General features: G+C 45.2%; 1 protein-coding gene across 1 annotated transcript in view; it reads left to right on the top strand.

Moving 5' to 3' along the window:
- LOC311137162 (interferon-induced protein 44-like) overlaps positions 1–16212 on the top strand; it is a 31790-nt gene extending 15578 nt beyond the window's left edge. Inside the window, exons 2-8 of the mRNA XM_084171513.1 lie at positions 12692–13202; positions 13290–13338; positions 13530–13725; positions 13967–14119; positions 14195–14366; positions 14468–14568; positions 14667–16212. Coding sequence (XP_084027639.1) covers positions 12725–13202; positions 13290–13338; positions 13530–13725; positions 13967–14119; positions 14195–14366; positions 14468–14568; positions 14667–14858 — 1341 coding nt within the window. The 5' untranslated portion in view covers positions 12692–12724 and the 3' untranslated portion in view covers positions 14859–16212. The remainder of the gene's footprint in view (positions 1–12691; positions 13203–13289; positions 13339–13529; positions 13726–13966; positions 14120–14194; positions 14367–14467; positions 14569–14666) is intronic.
- The last annotated feature ends 4355 nt before the right edge of the window (positions 16213–20567 follow it).

The raw sequence follows: 20567 nt of genomic DNA, 5'->3' as shown, positions 1-20567 counted from the left end.
AATTTGCAAATAAATTCATAAAAAATCCTACAATGTGATTTTCTGGAGAAAAAAAATCTCAATTTGTCTGTCATAGTTGACGTGTACCTATGATGAAAATTACAGGCCTCTCTCATCTTTTTAAGTGGGAGAACTTGCACAATTGGTGGCTGACTAAATACTTTTTTCCCCCACTGTATACTAAAATTCCATTACTATATCACCTCTGCTCCGAAATGATAGATATATGATTAAGCATTATAATAACTTTCTATCAAATGATCTATGCACTGTCTCCCACCCATCACGTAGGTCTACGTTTTGGGTGTGCAAGTCAGTACCTATACATTATTCCACTTATTACTTTATCCAATCTCTAGTCATCGATTACACGCACATAAAATTCATATTTTCATATATTCATATCAACCAAACCATTCGCATTTCTAATGATTCTTTATTCCAACAAATCAGTTTATCATAATCTAGTCCCAGCGGAACAACAACTAACTACCCAGACCCTGCCCCTCAGTCATAAAATCCTCCCAGAATCTTATAGACTGGTCACTATTCACTGAACTAACATCTTACAATATTCTATGACAGGCAGTGTTGTACGGAACCCCAAGATATCATTATATCAAAAGCTTATTATCCAAACTTATATCAAATTATCATACATACTAATATATCTTATCATTCAAACTTCAGAGTGTGACTCATTTTCCACATTTATACCACTCTCATATCACATTCACACAATATTGTTCTCAAACACGCTTAAATCACTATTTGTATAACCTACAGGAATATTTTATTCTATAAAAAGGGCCCAAATTTGGAATGTTAACCCTATCACATTTATCATTTACTGTGGTCAATTTTACCATAATCCTACATCACCTCTAAATATTCCAAATATAATGTCCGAAACACACCCTAACAGATTGTATTTCGGCCAATGTGTAGACGTTATACAACCACACCAGTACACATGACCTGTTCCTCCAACAGGATTTATTCTACCCCCTCCTAGTAACGTGAATTTTCCACACTGTTGGGCAATGAATATCCACATACTATTTATTATTCTCTTCCTAATGCGAGATTGGGCACGCCCTTTCTCCACCAGACATTCCAGCAACCTCAAATATAGTCCCTTTCCTGACACTTCCTCAACACAGAAAAGGCTATTATTTGTAGGGTTTCTTATTATTGTCCGATCACTCACACAGATAAGCAGCCACTCGTGCTTAAATGAACCAGACAGAATGACCAGCAGGACGAACAAATGAATCAGACGAATTGAACAAATACATCAGCTGAACAACTGAGTGAAGAACAGTGTGGTGAAGAAGGCGCAACAGTGTGTCTTCAACCTCAGGAGGCTGAAGAAATTGGGCCGGTCACCTAAAACCCTCACAAAATCTTTACAGATTCACAATTGAGAGCATCGTGTTGATTTGATTTGATTTAGTAGTGGTTTCTTTGCAGCAATTCGACCATGAAGGCCAGATTCACGCCGTCTCCTCTGAACAGTTGAAGTTGAGATGTGTCTGTTACTTTAACTCTGTGAAGCATTTATTTGGGCTGCAATCTGAGGTGCAGAAAGGTCTTCCTTTCCTGTGGCGGTCCTCATGAGATCCAGTTTCATCATAGCGCTTGATGGTTTTTGCGACTGCACTTGAAGAAACTTTCAAAGTTCTTGAAATGTTCTGGATAGACTGACCTTCAGGTCTTAAAGTAATGATGGACTGTCGTTTCTCTTTTCTTATTTGAGCTGTTTTTGCCGTAATATGGACTTAGTGTTTTACCAAATAGGGCTATCTTCTGTATACCAACCCTACCTTGTCACAACGCAACTGATTGGCTCAAACGCATTAAGTAAAAAAAATCCACAAATTAACTTAACAAGGCACACCTTTTAATTGAAATGCAATCCAGGTGACTACCTCATGAAGCTGGTTGAGAAAATGCCAAGAGTGTGCAAAGCTGTCAAGGCAATGAGTGGCTACTTTGAAGAATCTCAAAATATGAAATAAACGTTTTTTGGTTACTACATTTTACATTTAACAGACGCTCTTATCCAGAGCAACTTACAGTTAGTGAATACATATTATTATTCATACAACCCCCCCCCGTGGGAATCGAACCCACAACCCTGGCTTTGCAAACGCCATGCTCTATCAACTGAGCTACATCCCTGCCGGCCATTCCCTCCCCTACCCTGGATGACGCTGGGCCAATTGTGCGCCGCCCATGAGTCTTCCGGTCACGGCCGGCTGCAACAGAGCCTGGATTCGAACCAGGATCTCTAGTGGCACAGCTAGCACTGCGATGCAGTGCCTTAGACCACTGCACCACTCAGGAGACTACATGATTCCATATGTGTTATTTCCAGTGGCGTAAAGTACTTAAGTAAAGATACTTTAAAGTACTACTTAAGTCGTTTTTGGGGGGTATCTGTACTTTACTATTTCTATTTTTGACTACTTTTACTTTTACTTCACAACATTCCTAAAGAAAATGATGTACTACTTTTTACTCAATACATTTTCCCTGATACCCAAAAGTACTCGTTACATTTTGAATGCTTAGCAAGACAGAAATGGTCCAATTCATGCACTTATCAAGAGAACATCCCTGGTCATCTCTACTGCCTCTGATCTGGCAACTCACTAAGCACAAATGCTTTGTTTCTGAATGATGCCTGAGTGTTGGAGTGTGCCCCTGGATATCCGTAAATAAATAAAATAATACATTTTTTTGCCATCTGGTTTGCTAAATATAAGGATTTTGACATGATATATACTTTTACTTTTGATACTTAAGTACATTTTTGCAATTACATTTACTTTTGATACTTAAGTATGTTTCAAACAAAATACTTTTTGACTTTTACTGCAGTAGTGTTTCACTGGGTGACTTTCACTTTTACTTTGTCGTAGAAATATTTGACTCAAAAGTAGTCAACTCAAAAATATCTCTCAAGAAACTGGAGCTTGTGAATCCAAAAATTATACTTTATTATTGCGTAATAAAGCCGAGCTTGCTCCATGGAGCAACTGCTTGCCCTGACCCGGAGCTCTCCTTTTATACAGACACAAATGCATAGTCATGCTTATACAACATACATAGTTACTCCTCTCTATGTGAATGAATAACATATTTCAGTATCACATGTTGGCTACTCACGAGGCTACGTGCATTTCTCTAAGTGGAACTTCTGTCTCTTATTAGTGGCGTGACTCAAAAAAGTATATACATACGTACGTTAAAGAAAAATCACACTCTGTATTGACTATATTCACTATCCAGACATACATCTGGAGTACAAAGTATCAATCATGTTCATTCTGTTTTACCTTTATCATTTCATAACACTGTCATAATGTGAGTGTAGGTGGGGGTGAAGTCAGGCGCAGGACACCGAGGCTAGGTCCAAATCGTTTACTAAAGTCCACAATATACAAAGTACAAAACACGATGTACGGCCACAAAACAAACAAGGTGGCTTAAAAGCGCAATTACGCAAACCACGCGTAATTACCAAAATACAAGACACGAAACGAACACAACACGACAGGCGAAACAACACACAACTAATCCATACAAACACAGGGAACTTATAGGACATGTAATCAACGTAAACCAGACACAGGTGAACAGGACAGACAAAAGCAATCATACATGAAACATCCAACGATGGCAGCTAGTACTCCGGGGACGGCGAACGCCTTTGCCTGCCCGAACCAGGAGGAGGAGCAGTCTCGGCCGAAACCGTGACAGTACCCCCCCCTTGACGCACGGTACCAGCCGTGCGCCGACCCCGGCCTCGGGGACGGCCAGGAGGACGCGGACCCGGGCGCGTGGGATGCCCATGGTGGAACTCAGTCAGGAGGGATGGATCAAGGATGTCCCTCCTGGGCACCCAGCACCGTTCCTCCGGACCGTACCCCTCCCACTCCACGAGATATTGGAGACCACTCCTCTGGCGCCTGGAGTCCAAAATGGTCCGGACCCTGTACGCCGGAACCCCCTCGATGTCCAAAGGGGGCGGAGGGGTCTCTCCTATCTCCTCTTCTTGGAGTGGGCCAGCTACCACCGGCCTGAGAAGAGACACATGGAACGAGGGGTTAATATTTTTATACTCAATAGGCAGTTGTAATCTGTAACACACCTCGTTCAATCTTCTCAGGACTTTGAAGGGCCCCACAAACCGCCGACCCAGCTTCCGGCAGGGCAGGCGGAGGGGCAGGTTTCGAGTCGAGAGCCAGACTCGATCTCCCGGTGCGTACACCGGCCCCTCACTGCGGTGGCGATCGGCGCTCGCCTTGTGTTGACGGATGGCACGCTGCAGATGGACATGAGCAGCGTCCCACGTCTCCTCCGAGCGCCGAACCCACTCGTCCACCGCAGGGGCCTCGGTCTGGCTCTCGTGCCACGGTGCCAGGACCGGTTGATACCCTAAAATACACTGGAAAGGTGTTAATCCGGTGGAGGAGTGGCGGAGAGAGTTCCGAGCCATCTCTGCCCAGGGGATATACCTCGACCACTCCTCCGGCCGGTCCCGGCAATAGGACCTCAAAAACCTACCCACATCCTGGTTCACACGTTCAACCTGCCCATTACTCTCTGGGTGGTACCCCGAGGTAAGGCTAACCGAGACCCCCAGGCGTTCCATAAAAGCCCTCCAGACTCTGGAAGTGAACTGGGGACCTCGGTCGGACACAATATCCTCGGGGACCCCATAGTGCCGGAACACGTGGGTAAAGAGGGCCTCGGCGGTCTGCAGGGCAGTAGGGAGACCCGGCAGTGGGAGGAGACGACAGGCCTTAGAAAACCGATCCACAACGACCAAAATGGTGGTATTACCCTGGGAAGGGGGTAGATCGGTCACAAAATCCACCGAGAGGTGGGACCATGGTCGCTGTGGAACGGGCAGAGGATGTAACTTACCCCTGGGCAAATGTCTAGGTGCCTTACACTGGGCACACACCGAGCAGGAGGAGACATAAACCCTCACATCCCTGGCTAACGTTGGCCACCAGTATTTCACGCTAAGGCAGTGCACCGTCCGACCAATACCAGGATGTCCAGAGGAGGGTGATGTATGAGCCCAAGAAATAAGCCGATCACGAACCTCGAGCGGAACGTACGTCCGCCCCACAGGACACTCGGGGGGAGTAGGGTCGGTACGCAGCGCCCGCTCGATTTCCGCATCGACTTCCCATACTACCGGGGCCACCAGACAAGACTCCGGAAGTATGGAGGTGGGCTCAATGGACCTCTCCTCCGTGTCATACTGCCGGGACAGTGCGTCCGCCTTACCGTTCTGGGACCCAGGGATGTATGTGATCTTAAAAACAAACCGGGTCAGAAACTGTTCCACCTAGCCTGACGAGGGTTCAATCTCCTAGCTGCCCGGATGTACTCCAGGTTACGGTGATCAGTCAGAATGAGAAAAGGGTGTTGAGCCCCCTCAAGCCAATGCCTCCACACCTTTAGGGCCTGGACTACAGCTAACAACTCCCTGTCCCCAACGTCATAATTGCGCTCCGCCGAGCTGAGCTTCTTGGAGTAGAACGCACAGGGGTGGAGCTTAGGTGGCGTGCCGGACCGTTGTGATAGGACTGCCCCAATACCGGTCTCGGACGCGTCCACCTCTAGTTGGAAAGGCAAAGAGGGATCCGGATGCGCCAGCACCGGGGCCGAGGCGAAAAGGTTCTTCAGCTTAACAAATGCCCTGTCCGCCTCAGCTGACCACTGCAAGCGCACCGGACCCCCCTTTAGCAGAGACGTAATGGGAGCTGCAACCTGTCCAAAGCCCCGGATAAACCTCCGGTAGTAATTAGCAAAACCCAAGAACCGCTGCACCTCTTTTACGGTGGTTGGAGTTTGCCAATTACGCACAGCCGATACCCGATCTACCTCTATCTCCACGCCAGACGCGGACAACCGATAACCCAAAAAAGAGACGGACTCTTGGAAAAACAAGCATTTCTCTGCCTTGACATACAAGTCATGCTCCAACAGTCGTCTCAATACTCGGCGCACCTGGGCTACATGCTCGGCTCGTGTAGAAGAATACACTAGAATGTCGTCAATGTACACCACTACACCCTGCCCATGCATGTCCCGGAAAATCTCATCAACAAAGGATTGGAAGACTGAAGGAGCATTCATTAACCCGTACGGCATGATGAGATACTCGTAATGACCCGAGGTGGTGCTAAATGCTGTTTTCCATTCATCCCCCTCCCTAATGAGCACCAAATTGTACGCGCTCCTGAGATCCAACTTTGTGAAGAAACGCGCTCCGCGTAATGACTCCGTCATCGTCGCAATCAGTGGAAGTGGATAACTGTATTTTACAGTGATCTGATTGAGACTACGGTAATCAATACACGGGCGCAATCCCCCGTCCTTTTTCTTCACAAAGAAGAAACTCGAGGAGACCGGAGAAGTAGAGGGCCGTATGTATCCCTGTGCCAAGGACTCGGCTATGTAAGTCTCCATAGCCGCAGTTTCCTCTTGAGACAGAGGATACACATGACTCCTGGGAAGAGCTGCTCCGGTCTGGAGATTTATCGCACAGTCCCCCTGTCTATGAGGAGGTAGCCGTGCTGCCCTAGCTTTGCTAAACGCTAACGCTAAATCCTCATACTCGGGGGGAATGCGCAGTGCGGGCACTTGGTTCGGACTCTCTACCGAGGTCGCCCCTATGGAAACACCTAGACATCTCCCTACACACTGGGCAGACCACTCCGTAAGAGCCCTCTGTTGCCACGCTATGGTAGGATCGTGGGTGCTTAACCAGGGAAGCCCCAACACCACTGGATACGCAGGAGAGTCAATCAGATAAAACTGAATGATTTCCTCATGACCCCCCTGCGTAGTCATCGTCAGCGGCGCTGTGACATCCCTGATCAGACCTGACCCCAACGGCCGGCTGTCTAAAGCATGGACAGGGAATGGAACTTCTACCGGCCGAAGGGGAATTCCTAACCTAGCACAAAATGCCCTATCAATAAAATTCCCAGCTGCGCCTGAATCTACTAGCGCCTAATGCTGGGAATGAGGTGCCACCTGTGGAAAACGCACAGGAATGCTCATGTGACCAACAGAGAGCTCTGGGTAAGTGGGGCGCCTACTCACCTGAAATGACTCCCCAGTGCGTGACCTGTTGTCCCCTCTCTCAGAAAACCTTCCCCAGCACCTGACCGCGGTGTGTCCTCCACGGCCACAGTTGGTGCAGGGGTTGGCCCTCCTCGGGTTCTCCCTCCTCCTCTCTCTAGCGCCAGCACCCCCGAGCTCCATAGGAATTGGCTCAGAGGTGCTGGAGGATGGAATGGACGACCCCCACTCGGGACGTCCGCGGGTGGCCAGCAGGGTGTCAAGCCTGATGGAGATGTCCACCAGCTGGTCGAAGCATAGATTGGTGTCCCTGCAGGCCAGCTCACGACGGACGTCCTCTCGCAGGCTACACCGGTACTGGTCGATGAGGGCCCTCTCATTCCATCCCGAATCCGCAGCTAACGTCCGGAACTCCAGTGCGAACTCCTGTGCGCTCCTCTTCTCCTGTCGGAGGTAGAACAGACGCTCCCCCGCCGCCTTCCCCTCAGGTGGGTGATCGAAGACTGCCCGGAAGCGGCGGGAGAACTCAGCGTAGGTGATGGTAGCTGCGTCCATTCTCCTCCATTCGGCGTTGGCCCATTCCAACGCCTTGCCGGATAGACAGGAGATGAGGGCGGAGACGCTCTCGTATCCCGAGGGCGCTGGGTGTATTGTAGCCAGGTATAGTTCGATCTGCAGGAGGAACCCCTGACACCCGGCTGCAGAACCGTCATATGCCCCCGGGAGCGAGAGCCGAATGCCACTGGGTCCCGGTGTAGAGAGAGGAGGACTGGTCGTTGGTGATGGGATAGTGGGTGATGGCGTGAGCACTTCCCTAGTCGCCAAACGACACAGCTTGTTGGACACCTCGTCAAGGGCGGCCTCAAGTTGCTGGAATAAACTGTCTTGATAACGTAATTCTTCCTCCAGCAACCTGGGTGCCGCCACTGCTCCTGCTGACTCCATAAAGGTGTGTTGTTCTGTCATAATGTGAGTGTAGGTGGGGGTGAAGTCAGGCACAGGACACCGAGGCTAGGTCCAAATCGTTTACTAAAGTCCACAATATACAAAGTACAAAACACGATGTACGGCCACAAAACAAACAAGGTGGCTTAAAAGCGCAATTACGCAAACCACGCGTAATTACCAAAAGACAAGACACGAAACGAACACAACACGACAGGCGAAACAACACACAACTAATCCATACAAACACAGGGAACTTATAGGACATGTAATCAACGTAAACCAGACACAGGTGAACAGGACAGACAAAAGCAATCATACATGAAACATCCAACGATGGCAGCTAGTACTCCGGGGACGGCGAACGCCTTTGCCTGCCCGAACCAGGAGGAGGAGCAGTCTCGGCTGAAACCGTGACAAACACATTATAAAACATATCAATTAATACTTAAACATGGTTTAAACATGTAATCCGTAACCCATTCTCAACCACATACATTTAAGCATTTATCATTTACCATCCTCCCTGGCCCTTGAGATTATGTGCATGTGGCTATGTGTCAGGTCATAAGCACAAACAAATGATAACACTAGGTCCATTGTTACTCCAATCTCCACACAGCCACCACGAGGAGTTGTATCTCCATCACATGTCATTGACATACCCAGACCAGCTGCAGGGAATTAGATAGATCATTTCATTTATCAGAATGTATGTCTCTGCTCTGTTTTAACCCTTCAACTGGTTCTCAATCCATAAGCATTTAAGGCATATAGGTGTTTAATTCTACAACATATGTACTAGAAAATCATCCATATATAGAAAATCATCCATAACTTTAGTAAAAGTAAAGATACCTTAATAGAAAATGACTCAAGTATGACAGTTGGGTACTTTTTCCACCACTGGTTATTTCATAGTTTTGATGTCTTCACTATTATTCTACAATGTAGAAAATAGTTTAAAAAAATAATTTTAAAAACCCTGGAATGAGTAGGTGTCCAAACTTTTGACTGATACTCTATATCAATTTGCAAAGATTTCTAAAAACCTGTTTTTGCTTTGTCATTATGGGGTATTGTATGTAGATTGATTAATATAAACTCTGCAAAAAAAGAAACGTCCTCTCACTGTCAACTGTGTTTATTTTCAGCAAACTTAACATGTGTAAATATTTGTATGAACATAACAAGATTCAACAACTGAGCCATAAACTGAACGAGTTCCACAGACATGTGACTAACAGAAATTGAAAAATGTGTCCCTGGACAAAGGGGGGGTCAAAATCAAAAGTAACAGTCAGCATCTGGTGTGGCCACCAGCTGCATTAAGTAATGCAGTGCATCTCCTCCTCATGGACTGCACCAGATTTGCCAGTTCTTCCTGTGAGATGTTACCCCACTCTTCCACCAAGGCACCTCCATTTCTGGGGGGATTGGCCCTAGCCCTCACCCTCCTATCCAACAGGTCCCAGACGTGCTCAATGGAATTGAGATCCGGGCTCTTCCCTGGCCATGGCAGAACACTGACATTCCTGTCTTGCAGGAAATCACGCACAGAACGAGCAGTATGGATGGTGGCATTGTCATGCTGGAGCGTCATGTCAGGATGAGCCTGCAGGAAGGGTACCACATGAGGGAGGAGGATGTCTTCCCAGTAACGCACAGCGTTGAGATTGCCTGCAATGACAACAAGCTCAGTCCGATGATGCTGTGACACACCGCCCCAGACCATGACGGACCCTCCACCTCCAAATCGATCTCCCGCTCCAGAGTACAGGCTCGGTGTAATGCTAATTCCTTTGACGATAAACGTGAATCTGACCATCACCCCTGGTGAGACAAAACCGTGACTCGTCAGTGAAGAGCACTTTTTGCCAGTCCTGTCTGGTCCAGCGACGGTGGGTTTGTGCCCATAGGCGACGTGGTTGCCGGTGATGTCTGGTGAGGACCTGCCTTACCACAGGCCTACAAGCCCTCAGTCCAGCCTCTCTCAGCCTATTGCGGACAGTCTGAGCACTGTTCGAGGGATTGTGCGTTCCTGGTGTAACTCGGGCAGTTGTTGTTGCCATCCTGTACCTGTCCCGCAGGTGTGATGTTCGGATGTACCGATCCTGTGCAGGTGTTGTTACACGTGGTCTGCCACTGCGAGGACGATAAGCTGTCCGTCCTGTCTCCCTGTAGGGCTGTCTTAGGCGTCTCACAGTACAGACATTGCAATTTATTTCCCTGGCCACATCTGCAGTCCTCATGCCTCCTTGCAGCATGCCTAAGGCACGTTCACGCAGATGAGCAGGGACCCTGGGCATCTTTCTTTTGGTGTTTTTCAGTGTGACCTTAATTGCTTACCGTCTGTAAACTGTTAGCATCTTAACGACCGTTCCACAGGTGCATGTTCATTAATTGTTTATGGTTCATTGAACAAGCATGGGAAACCCTTTACAATGAAGATCTGTGAAGTTATTTGGATTTTTACGAATTATCTTTGAAAGACAGGGTCCTGAAAAAGGGACCTTTCTTTTTTTGCTGAGTTTATATATATTTTTAATCAATTTTAGAATAAGGCTGTAAAGTAACAAAATGTGGAAAAAGTCAAGGGGTCTGAATACTTTCCGAATGCACTGTATATACACTACCGTACAAAAGTTTGGGGTCACTTAGAAATGTCCTTGCAATTTTTTTGTCCATTAAAATAACATCAAATTGATCAGAAATACAGTGTAGACATTGTTAATGTTGTAAATGGCTATTGTAGCTGGAAACGGCTGATTTTTAATGGCATATATACACATAGACGTACAGTGGCCCATTATCAGAAACCGTCAGTCATGTGTTCCAATGGCACGTTGTGTTTGCTAATCCAAGTTTATCATTTTAAAAGGCTAATTGATCATTAGAAAACCCTTTTGCAATTGTTAGCGCAGCTGAAAACGGTTGTGCTGATTAAATAAGCAATAACTGGCCTTCTTGAGACTAGTTGAGTATCTGGAGCATCAGCAATAGTGGGTTCGATTACAGGCTCAAAATGTCCAGAAACAAATAACTTTCTTCTGAAACTCGTCAGTCTATTCTTGTTCTGAGAAATTAAGGCTATTCCATGCGAGAAATTGCCAAGAAACTGAAGATCTCGTACAACGCTGTGTACTACTCCCTTCACAGAACAGCAAAGAAAAAGCCATATCTCAGACTGCCCATCTTAATATTTTATTTTATTTTATTGGCCAGTCTGAGATATGGCTTTTTCTTTGCAACTCTGCCTAGAAGGTCAGCATCCTGGAGTCACCTCTTCACTGTTAACGTTGAGACTGGTGTTTTGCGGGTACCATTTAATGAAGCTGCCAGTTGAGGACCTGTGAGGCATCTGTTTCTCAAACTAGACACTAATGTATTTGTCCTTTTGCTCAGTTGTGCACCGGGGCGTCCCACTCCTCTTTCTATTCTGGTTAGAACGCGTCTCCTTCCTGAGCAGTATGACGGCTGCGTGGTCCCATGGTGTTTATACTTGCGTACTATTGTTTGTACAGATGAACGTGGTAACCTCAGGCGTTTGGAAATTGTTCCCAAGGATGAACCAGACTTGTGGAGGTCTACAATTTGTTTTCTGAGGTCTTGGCCGATTTCTTTTGAATTTCCCATGATGTCAAGCAAAGAGGCACTGAGTTTAATAATAATAATATGCCATTTAGCAGACGCTTTTATCCAAAGCGACTTACAGTCATGTGTGCATACATTTTTTACGTATGGGTGGTCCCGGGGATCGAACCCACTACCCTGGCGTTACAAGCGCCATGCTCTACCAATTGAGCTACAGAGGACCACAGTTTGAAGGTAGGCCTTGAAATACATCCACAGGTACACCTCCAATTGACTCAAATTATGTCAATTAGCCTATCAGAAGCTTCTAAAGCCATGACATCATTTTCTGGAATTTTCCAAGCTGTTTAAAGGCACCGTCAACTTAGTGTATGTAAACTTCTGACCCACTGGAATTGTGATACAGTGAATTATAAGTGAAATAATCTGTCTGTAAACAATTGTTGGAAAAATTACTTGTGTCATGCAAAAAGTAGATGTCCTAACCAACTTGCTAAAACTATAGTTTGTTAACAAGAAATGTGTGGAGTGGTTGAAAAACGAGTTTTAATGACTCCAACCTAAGTGTATGTAAACTTCCGACTTCAACTGTATATATAGTTTTCTTCGGACTCCTTGCGGTACTGCTGCGTCCCCCAGTTGAATACCCCTGTTCTAGAATATTAATATATTATATTCTGAGAACATGGCAACCATGTTCTATGTAAGTTTGGTGGGACGTTGATGGAAGGTTCTCCTAACCCTCAGAAAACTGGACGCAAAGTTCCCATGAAACGTGTCTAGAACATGAATATTAAATATTCTGAGAACATGTTAACCACGTTCTGGGTTAGTTCTGTTTGACATTAAGGGAATGGTCTCTTGAAAACCATCCTTGCACGTCACTGGAACATTACTATGAAAACATTAGGTAATAACCTAATGAGACTCGAGAGCATTCTCTAAAGTTATGTGAACGTTTGTTGTGAGCTGAGTAGATTTGATAAAACTCCAGATTAAGCATTTGGGTTGTCATCTCATTTGTGTTTTTCCTCAGACTACCCCTACTGAGACCAAGGTGATCCCCATCATGAACCCCAAACTGACCCAGGAACAGCAGAAACAGCTTTGCTCCTTACTGGGAAACGTCAGACTCAGCCTGCTGTTCAAGGCCAGTATACATGGCTACACAGGAGCAGCCTTTCACCAGAAATGTGACCACCAAGGTCCCACAGTCTCTGTAGGATATAACTCCACAGGGTTTGTTTTTGGAGGCTACACTAGTAAAGATCATGATGTAGTCAAGCTCAACCAGTACATACAGGATGACAAAGCCTTTTTGTTCAGTTTAACTGGTAGAAATCCTGTCACGTATCCTGTCACATATGCCCAATATGCGGTCAAAATGCTTAAAACAACTGGCCCTTACTTTGGGGAGGATTTAATGTTTATGAACGCTAACACAGCTACAGTGATCAGCAGCCCAGGAAATTACTACAACTTCAATGCTGCAGAAATGCATGGCAACGACCTCAACCTAACTGAGTGTGAGGTGTACAAAGTGGAAGGTGAGTGTAGAATAAATTATCTGTTCTCTCTTTAAATGTGTATTATTGTTATTGTTCATGTTATTGTGCATTAGTTTTTTTTTACAGAGGGTGGTATCATCGAAAAGCCATGGAGGACAATTCTTTGGAAAGCTGAGTAAGCTCTACCTAGAAATTAACCTAATGTTATTCTTTTGTGATGCAGTAATGCCTATGTTGATGTTTTGACTACAAGAATTGCATCATGTGATTCTCACATGGGCCACATATACTGAATGTTATAATATTGATGAGTACAGTACATTAAAGTATTTGCGTATTAAATGAAGAGGTTCTTTTTTTCCACAGGAACAGAAATGCGCTGATGGAGTCTGTTAAGCTCTACAAGCCCATGATCAGTACTGTGGGTCAGGTCAGAGTTCTACTCATCGGCCCCGTCGGTGCTGGAAAGTCCAGCTTTTTCAACTCTGTCAACTCTATCTTCCGAGGCCATGTGACCAGCCAGGCCATATCGGGCAGCTCTGGCACCAGTCTGACCACCCAGGTATGTGGTCTACCATGTTAACCAACTGGTCTTCTTTTTGTGTCTCTGCTTAAAAAATTTGAATGCATGTCATCATATTTATGTGGACAAAACACAGTTTACCTACCTTTTTTGGCTCAACGGTCTACCCACCTTTTGAATGTATAGGGAGCGTTACTTTTTCTGTTCATAGTTTACCTACCAATTTTTTTAACCACTACATCACTGGATTAAAGGATGACTTATGAATTGCATTTCACAGTTTCGCACCTACTCAGTGAAGGCAGGACGCGATGGCAAACCTCTGCCAATCATTTTGTGTGACACGATGGGAATGGAGGAGGCCACGGGAGCGGGGCTAGATGTCGATGACATCAGCAGCATTCTGAAAGGCCATGTGCCAGACAGATACCAGGTGAGGGGCACCACACACAAACACACTTTGCTTCTCCTCGGTGTGAACGAAACTCACTCTATTTCCCTTTCCCAGTTCAACCCCTCAGTCCCTCTGCAAGCAGATGCCCACGGATTGCGGCAGTCTGTGAACCTGCAGGACAGGATCCACTGTGTGGTGTATGTCATGGACACCTGCAAAGTCTCCATTATGTCCACCAAACTGGAGGAGAAACTGGCAGCCATTCGCAGGAGGGTCAACCTGCTAGGTCAGTCAGTCAGAGAGAATACTGGGTTAAAGGTTATGGATTATACAGATACTAGCTCAATCCCTGGTTAGTGACACTAAAGGAGGGTTGTTGTTCCACAGGTATTCCACAGCTGGTTCTTCTGACCAAGGTGGATGAGGCCTGTCCGTGTGTTACAGACAACTTGAGGAACGTGTACAACAGCCAGTACATAAAGACCAAGGTGAGCTCTGCACTTCCCCTGCATTAGATGACTATGAACAGTCACATGAACGTTTGGGTAACATTGGGGTAACGTTTGGTGTGTCCCGACTCCCATAGGCCCAGGAGGTGAGTGGCCGTCTGGGGGTGCCCATGTCCTGTATTGTCCCAGTGAAGAACTACAGTGAAGAGCTGGAGCTGGACATGAGCTGTGACATCCTGCTCCTCAGCGCCCTCATCCAGATGCTCCGCTTTGCAGACAACTACTTTGATGAAGTCAGCGACCAAGAGAAGCACAACCAGACCAAGTGAGGACCAAGTGGAGGAGACCACCCTGCATGGTGGTGGTATTGCCTGTCTAGGCCACCTTGTTTAGTCCTCTCTGCCTCATTCTGTATATCTTGTTCTATGATGTTCATGTAATCATTATGATGACTAGTTATCATTACACTAAACTACAGAATGGTGAAGCTCAATGATAAGAATAACATGCCTGATTGAGCCTACATCTTGAATATTTAATTCAATTGCTAGAAATCATTTGTGTTTAGGCCTTGATTGAAAGTTAGTTCACTAGCGTTGCTAATTATGTTGTTTACCTCATTGTGATTATTTTGATTATATGGGATAGATGAAAGGCCTGGGTTTCCTTCACATGTTCAGTGGTTGCTTTGCATCAAACTAAAGGCATCACCACTCTATACTAGTTGATCCTATATAGTCAGTTCTTGGCCAGTCTCATATAGCAATCTGCTCCTCAGAATATACCCAAGCTGATGAGAAAATAGAGGTAAAACTTAGTACAAGATCATGTTGTTTATATTGGATTCACTTCACATTTAGCTTGCAAATGCTTGAAGTTTAATCACTAGATGGCAGTATATCACCATTAAACTGAAAATAAGTTGCTGATAGTATGTACTGCTGTTGGAAAAGCTGCCCATTGTGTCCTCATTTTTCATTGTGTTAGTTGACACTGTATGGTACATTTAAATCACCATTGATCACATGTGAAACAGTAACAGTCAATGGAATGAACATGTTTGAGCATGTTTTTTGAGCAGTGTTTCACTGTTCCCCTTTATATTTGTCCTGACCTGTTCCTGGACTACTCTGCTTTCTTTCAAATATAAACTGTCAACTACTTTCTGCTGCCACGTCTTGCCGGTGTTCAGCGGCGTATAGCAATAATGGTAACATTTTGCATTACAACTAAGGAGCTTTAACTTCATTTAGACACCATGTCCCTTCTAGGACAGGTTACACAGAGGTCTTACTGTGTAATGCAGTGTGATTCACTGTCCTCGCCCGAGAAAAGGAACACAAGCACTCTGCTGAGTCTGCTCCAAAACAGTGGGAGAATATTTTATTTTGGGGCCTCGCCAACTCTTTCAAATGACGTCGCTGGAAGACCAGAGCTCCCACCATTGCTGAAATGCAAACACCCCCTCCCAACGCCTAACTCATATCTCCTATATGAAAGCAGAAATGAAATACAATAAAAGTCAAACATGTATGACAAAGCCATAATGTGTCAGAAGTCCAGTTTAGATTGTGACCGAGGGATCCAAAAGAGTAGTTTTGGTCCCGGGTGACTTCATTTAATTGGCTCTTTATCAGTAGACTTGCTAAATGTCACTGTGACATTAAAATATTTCAAAATGACAAGCGGAAGGTTCTTGAACATTATTTTGTATACTTTATTAATCAATAGACTGCTCACAGGTTTATGTTAGGCTCATGTGTGTTTACATGTTACCTTGTACAACACCAAAACACAAGACAATAACCAATTAGATAAAAATTCATAATTACAACGTGTGTGCCAGCTTTTGTTCCAGTTTAGATCCTACACACCTGATTCAACTCATTTAGACCCTTAAAGACAAGGTCCAATGTGTTGTCTTTGTGGTGGATGCTTCTAAAGTGTCCAGCTACACCCTTGAGCCGCAGGAAGTAGGTGTGCTGAGGGTGCTGCAGCACCCCATGAAAAATTATGAATAATAAAAAAATTGACAGAAGTAGTGTGTGCACTGGGCCTTTACTAGTCCTGTATTAGCGGACCGATATACAGTTGAAGTCGGAAGTTTACATACACCTAGGTTGGAGTCATTAAAACTTGTTCATCAACCACTACACACATTTCTTGTTAACAAACTATAGTTTTGGCAAGTCGGTTAGGACATCTACTTTGTGCATGACACAAGTAATTTTTCCAACAATTGTTCACAGATAGATTATTTCACTTATAATTCACTGTATCACAATTCCAGTGGGTCAGAAGTTTACATACACTAAGTTGACTGTGCCTTTAAACAGCTTGGAAAATTCCAGAAAATGATGTTATGGCTTTAGAAGCTTCTGATAGGCTAATTGACATCATTTGAGTCAATTGGAGGTGTACCTGTGGATGTATTTCAAGCCTTACCTTCAAACTCAGTGCCTCTTTGCTTGACATCATGGGAAAATCAAAAGAAATTAGCCAAGACCTCAGAAAAAAATTGTAGACAACAAGTCTGGTTCATCCTTGGGAGCAATTTCCAAACGCCTGAAGGTACCACATTCATCTGTATAAACAATAGTACGCAAGTATAAACACCATGGGACAACACAGCCGTCATACCGCTCAGGAAGGAGACGCGTTCTGTCTCCTAGAGATGAATGTACTTTGGTGCGAAAAGTGCAAATCAATCCCAGACCAACAGCAAAGGACCTTGTGAAGATGCTGGAGGAAACAGGTACAAAAGTATCTATATCCACAGTAAAACAAGTCCTATATCGACATAACCTGAAAGGCCACTCAGCAAGGAAGAAGCCAATGCTCCAAAACCGCCATAAAAAAGCTAGACTACAGTTTGCAGTTGCACATGGGGACAAAGATCGTACTTTTTGGAGAAATGTCCTCTGGTCTGATGAAACAAAAATAGAACTGTTTGGCCATAATGACCATCGTTATGTTTTGCAGGAAAAAGTGGGTGCTTGCAAGCCGAAGAACACCATCCCAACCGTGTATAAGGCCATAAGTAAACAGGAAAACGCTCATCCAGAGGCAGCGCTCCTTTAATGCAGGGAAACTTAAATCCGTTCTACCTAATTTCTACCAGCATGTTAAATGTGCAACCAGAGGAATAAAAAAAAAACTCTAGACCACCTTTACTCCACACACTGAGACGCATACAAAGCTCTCCTTCGCCCTTCATTTGGCAAATCTGACCATAACTATCCTCCTGATTCCTGCTTATAAGCAAAAACTAAAGCAGGAAGCACCAGTGACTCAGTTAATAAAAAAGTGGTCAGATGACGCAGATGCTAAGCTACAGGACTGTTTTGCTAGCACAGACTGGAACATATTCCGGGATTCTTCAAATAGCATTGAGGAGTACCCCACATCAGTCACTGGCTTCATCAATAAGTGCATCGATGACGTCGTCCCCACAGTGACCGTACGTACATACCCCAACCAGAAGCCATGGATTACAGGCAACATTCACACTGAGCTAAAGGGTAGAGCTGCCGCTTTCAAGGAGTGGGACTCTAACCCGGACACTTATAAGAAATCCCGCTATGCCCTCTGACGAACCATCAAACAGGCAAAGAGTCAATACAGGACTAAGATTGAATCGTACTACACCGGCTCTGACGCTCGTCGGATGTGGCAGGGCTTGAAAACTATTACAGACTACAAAAGGGAAACACAGCCGCGAGCTGCCCAGTGACACAAGCCTACCAGACGAGCTAAACCACTTCTATGCTGGCTTCGAGGCAAGCAACACTGAAGCATGCATGAGAGCACCAGCTGTTCCGGATGACTATGTGATCACGCTCTCCATAGCCGATGTGAGTAAGACTTTTAAGCAGGTCAACATTCACAAGGCCGCAAGGCCAGACGGATTACCAGGACGTGTACTCCGATCATGTGCTGACCAACTGGCAAGTGTCTACACTGACATTTTCAACATGTCCCTGACTGAGTCTATAATACCAACATGTTTCAAGCAGACCACCATAGTCCCTGTCCCCAAGGACACTAAGATAACCTGCCTAAATGACTACCGACCCGTAGCACTGACGTCTGTAGCCATGAAGTGCTTTGAAAGTCATGGCTCACATCAACACCATTATCCCAGAAATCCTAGACCCACTCCAATTTGCATACTGCCCCAACAGATCCACAGATGATGCAATCTTTATTACACCCCACACTGCCCTTTCCCAACTGGACAAGAGGAACACCTATGTGAGAATGCTATTCATTGACTACAACTCAGCGTTCAACACCATAGTGCCCTCAAAGCTCATCACTAAGCTAAGGATCCTGGGACTAAACACCTCCCTCTGCAACTGGATCCTGTACTTCCTGACAGGCGCCCCCAGGTGGTAAGGGTAGGTAACAACACATATGCCATGCTGATCCTCAACACGGGAGCCCCTCAGGGGTGTGTGCTCAGTCCCCTCCTGTACTCCCTGTTCACCCATGACTGCATGGCCAGGCACGACTCCAACACCATCATTAAGTTTGCCGACGACACAACAGTGGTAGGCCTGATCACTGACAACGATGAGACAGCCTATAGGGAGGAGGTCAGAGACCTGGCTGTGTGGTGCCAGGATAACAACCTCTCCCTCAACGTGACCAAGACAAAGGAGATGATTGTGGACTACAGGAGAAAAAAAAGAGGACTGAGCACGCCCCCATTCTCATCGACGGGGCTGTAGTGGAACAGGTTGAGAACTTCAAGTTCATTGGTGTCCACATCACCAACGAACTATCATGGTCCAAACACAATGTCCCCCCAGTCAGTAAATTGTTTTGCAGCACCTCCACCCCCAAACACCTTCCAACAGCTCCGGAAACACATAAGTGACCTGGGTGCGCACAATTGGAAGTGTTTTATCAATGGCATTAAATGGTTGTAGGAACTGTGCCCAATTCTGTCAGTTGACAGTGTGTGAAACAAATGTGTTTTGTAGGTTTGCATCAAGTGGCACTGCTGACACAAGTGGACCAGGTGCGTCAGGAAACCTCCCGTGACATCAACCAAGTGTACAACAGCCGGGTCGTTCAGCAGACGGTACTCTCAATAATACCCCTGATTGATGTCAGTCATTAGCAATTTGAATATCTGAAATGTTCACATATGATATCCCATTTCATGGACCCAAGATCTGTACATTGCAATACGAATGCTCAATACACATAGTAGGTTGACTGGTGAGTTAACGTGGCTCATTTCACAGTGGTGTCAGTCCTGCAATAAGAGCTACTACTAATATTTGTGTGAACTCTTCACAGTTGTGTTCTGTAGGCGTCACTGAGTAGGCTGATACCCCATTTCATGGACCCAACATCCAAGATCCATAGGTAAGGCTGTACATTACAATATGAATGTTCAATGCGCACAATAGGCTGAATAGTGACGTGATTTACACAGTCAATGTCCTGCAACATGAGCTACAACGCTATATTGGCCCTGGACGAATATGTGACCGACCGCCTTGAGTCGGTCTTATGTAGCAAAATTGGAAATGTTTTTTTTTTTTTTTTACATTGGATAAAAGCAGAGACACAGAGCTACAAAATGGTATACCATACACTGCATTTAAGGGAACAACGGGAAAGTAATTCTGCTTTGAAAGTTAATAAACTTGTAATCTCACTTTTGAGAAAATGGCCATTGAATGTTTTGGTACCTAGTGAAGAGCTCTTTGTCTACACGCATTCAACATCGTTCACACCCTCTTAAGATTTAGCCCCACCCATCTCGTTTCGCTCTCGGAGCATTCAGAGAGCACACTTGACGTTGGGGAAATAGGGATGTCTAAAAAGCGCAGTCTTTTATTTAACCAGCTTACTTGTTAAAAAAAAAAAAAAACACTGTTTTGAGGCTTTACAGTGTTTTTTAAAAAACAAGTAAGCTGATTAAATAAAAAAGACTGCGCTTTTTAGACATTCCTATTTCCCCAACATAATGCCAACGTCTGTATTTCGCCAAATAACTCAAAATGGATGTATTTTGATGT

This window comes from Coregonus lavaretus (genome assembly GCF_964263955.1).
Source record: "Coregonus lavaretus genome assembly, chromosome: 11".
Classification (NCBI taxonomy): Eukaryota; Metazoa; Chordata; class Actinopteri; order Salmoniformes; family Salmonidae; genus Coregonus; species Coregonus lavaretus.
The sequence above is the reverse complement of the archived record's forward strand: the minus strand, read 5'-3'. Positions and strand labels throughout refer to the sequence as shown.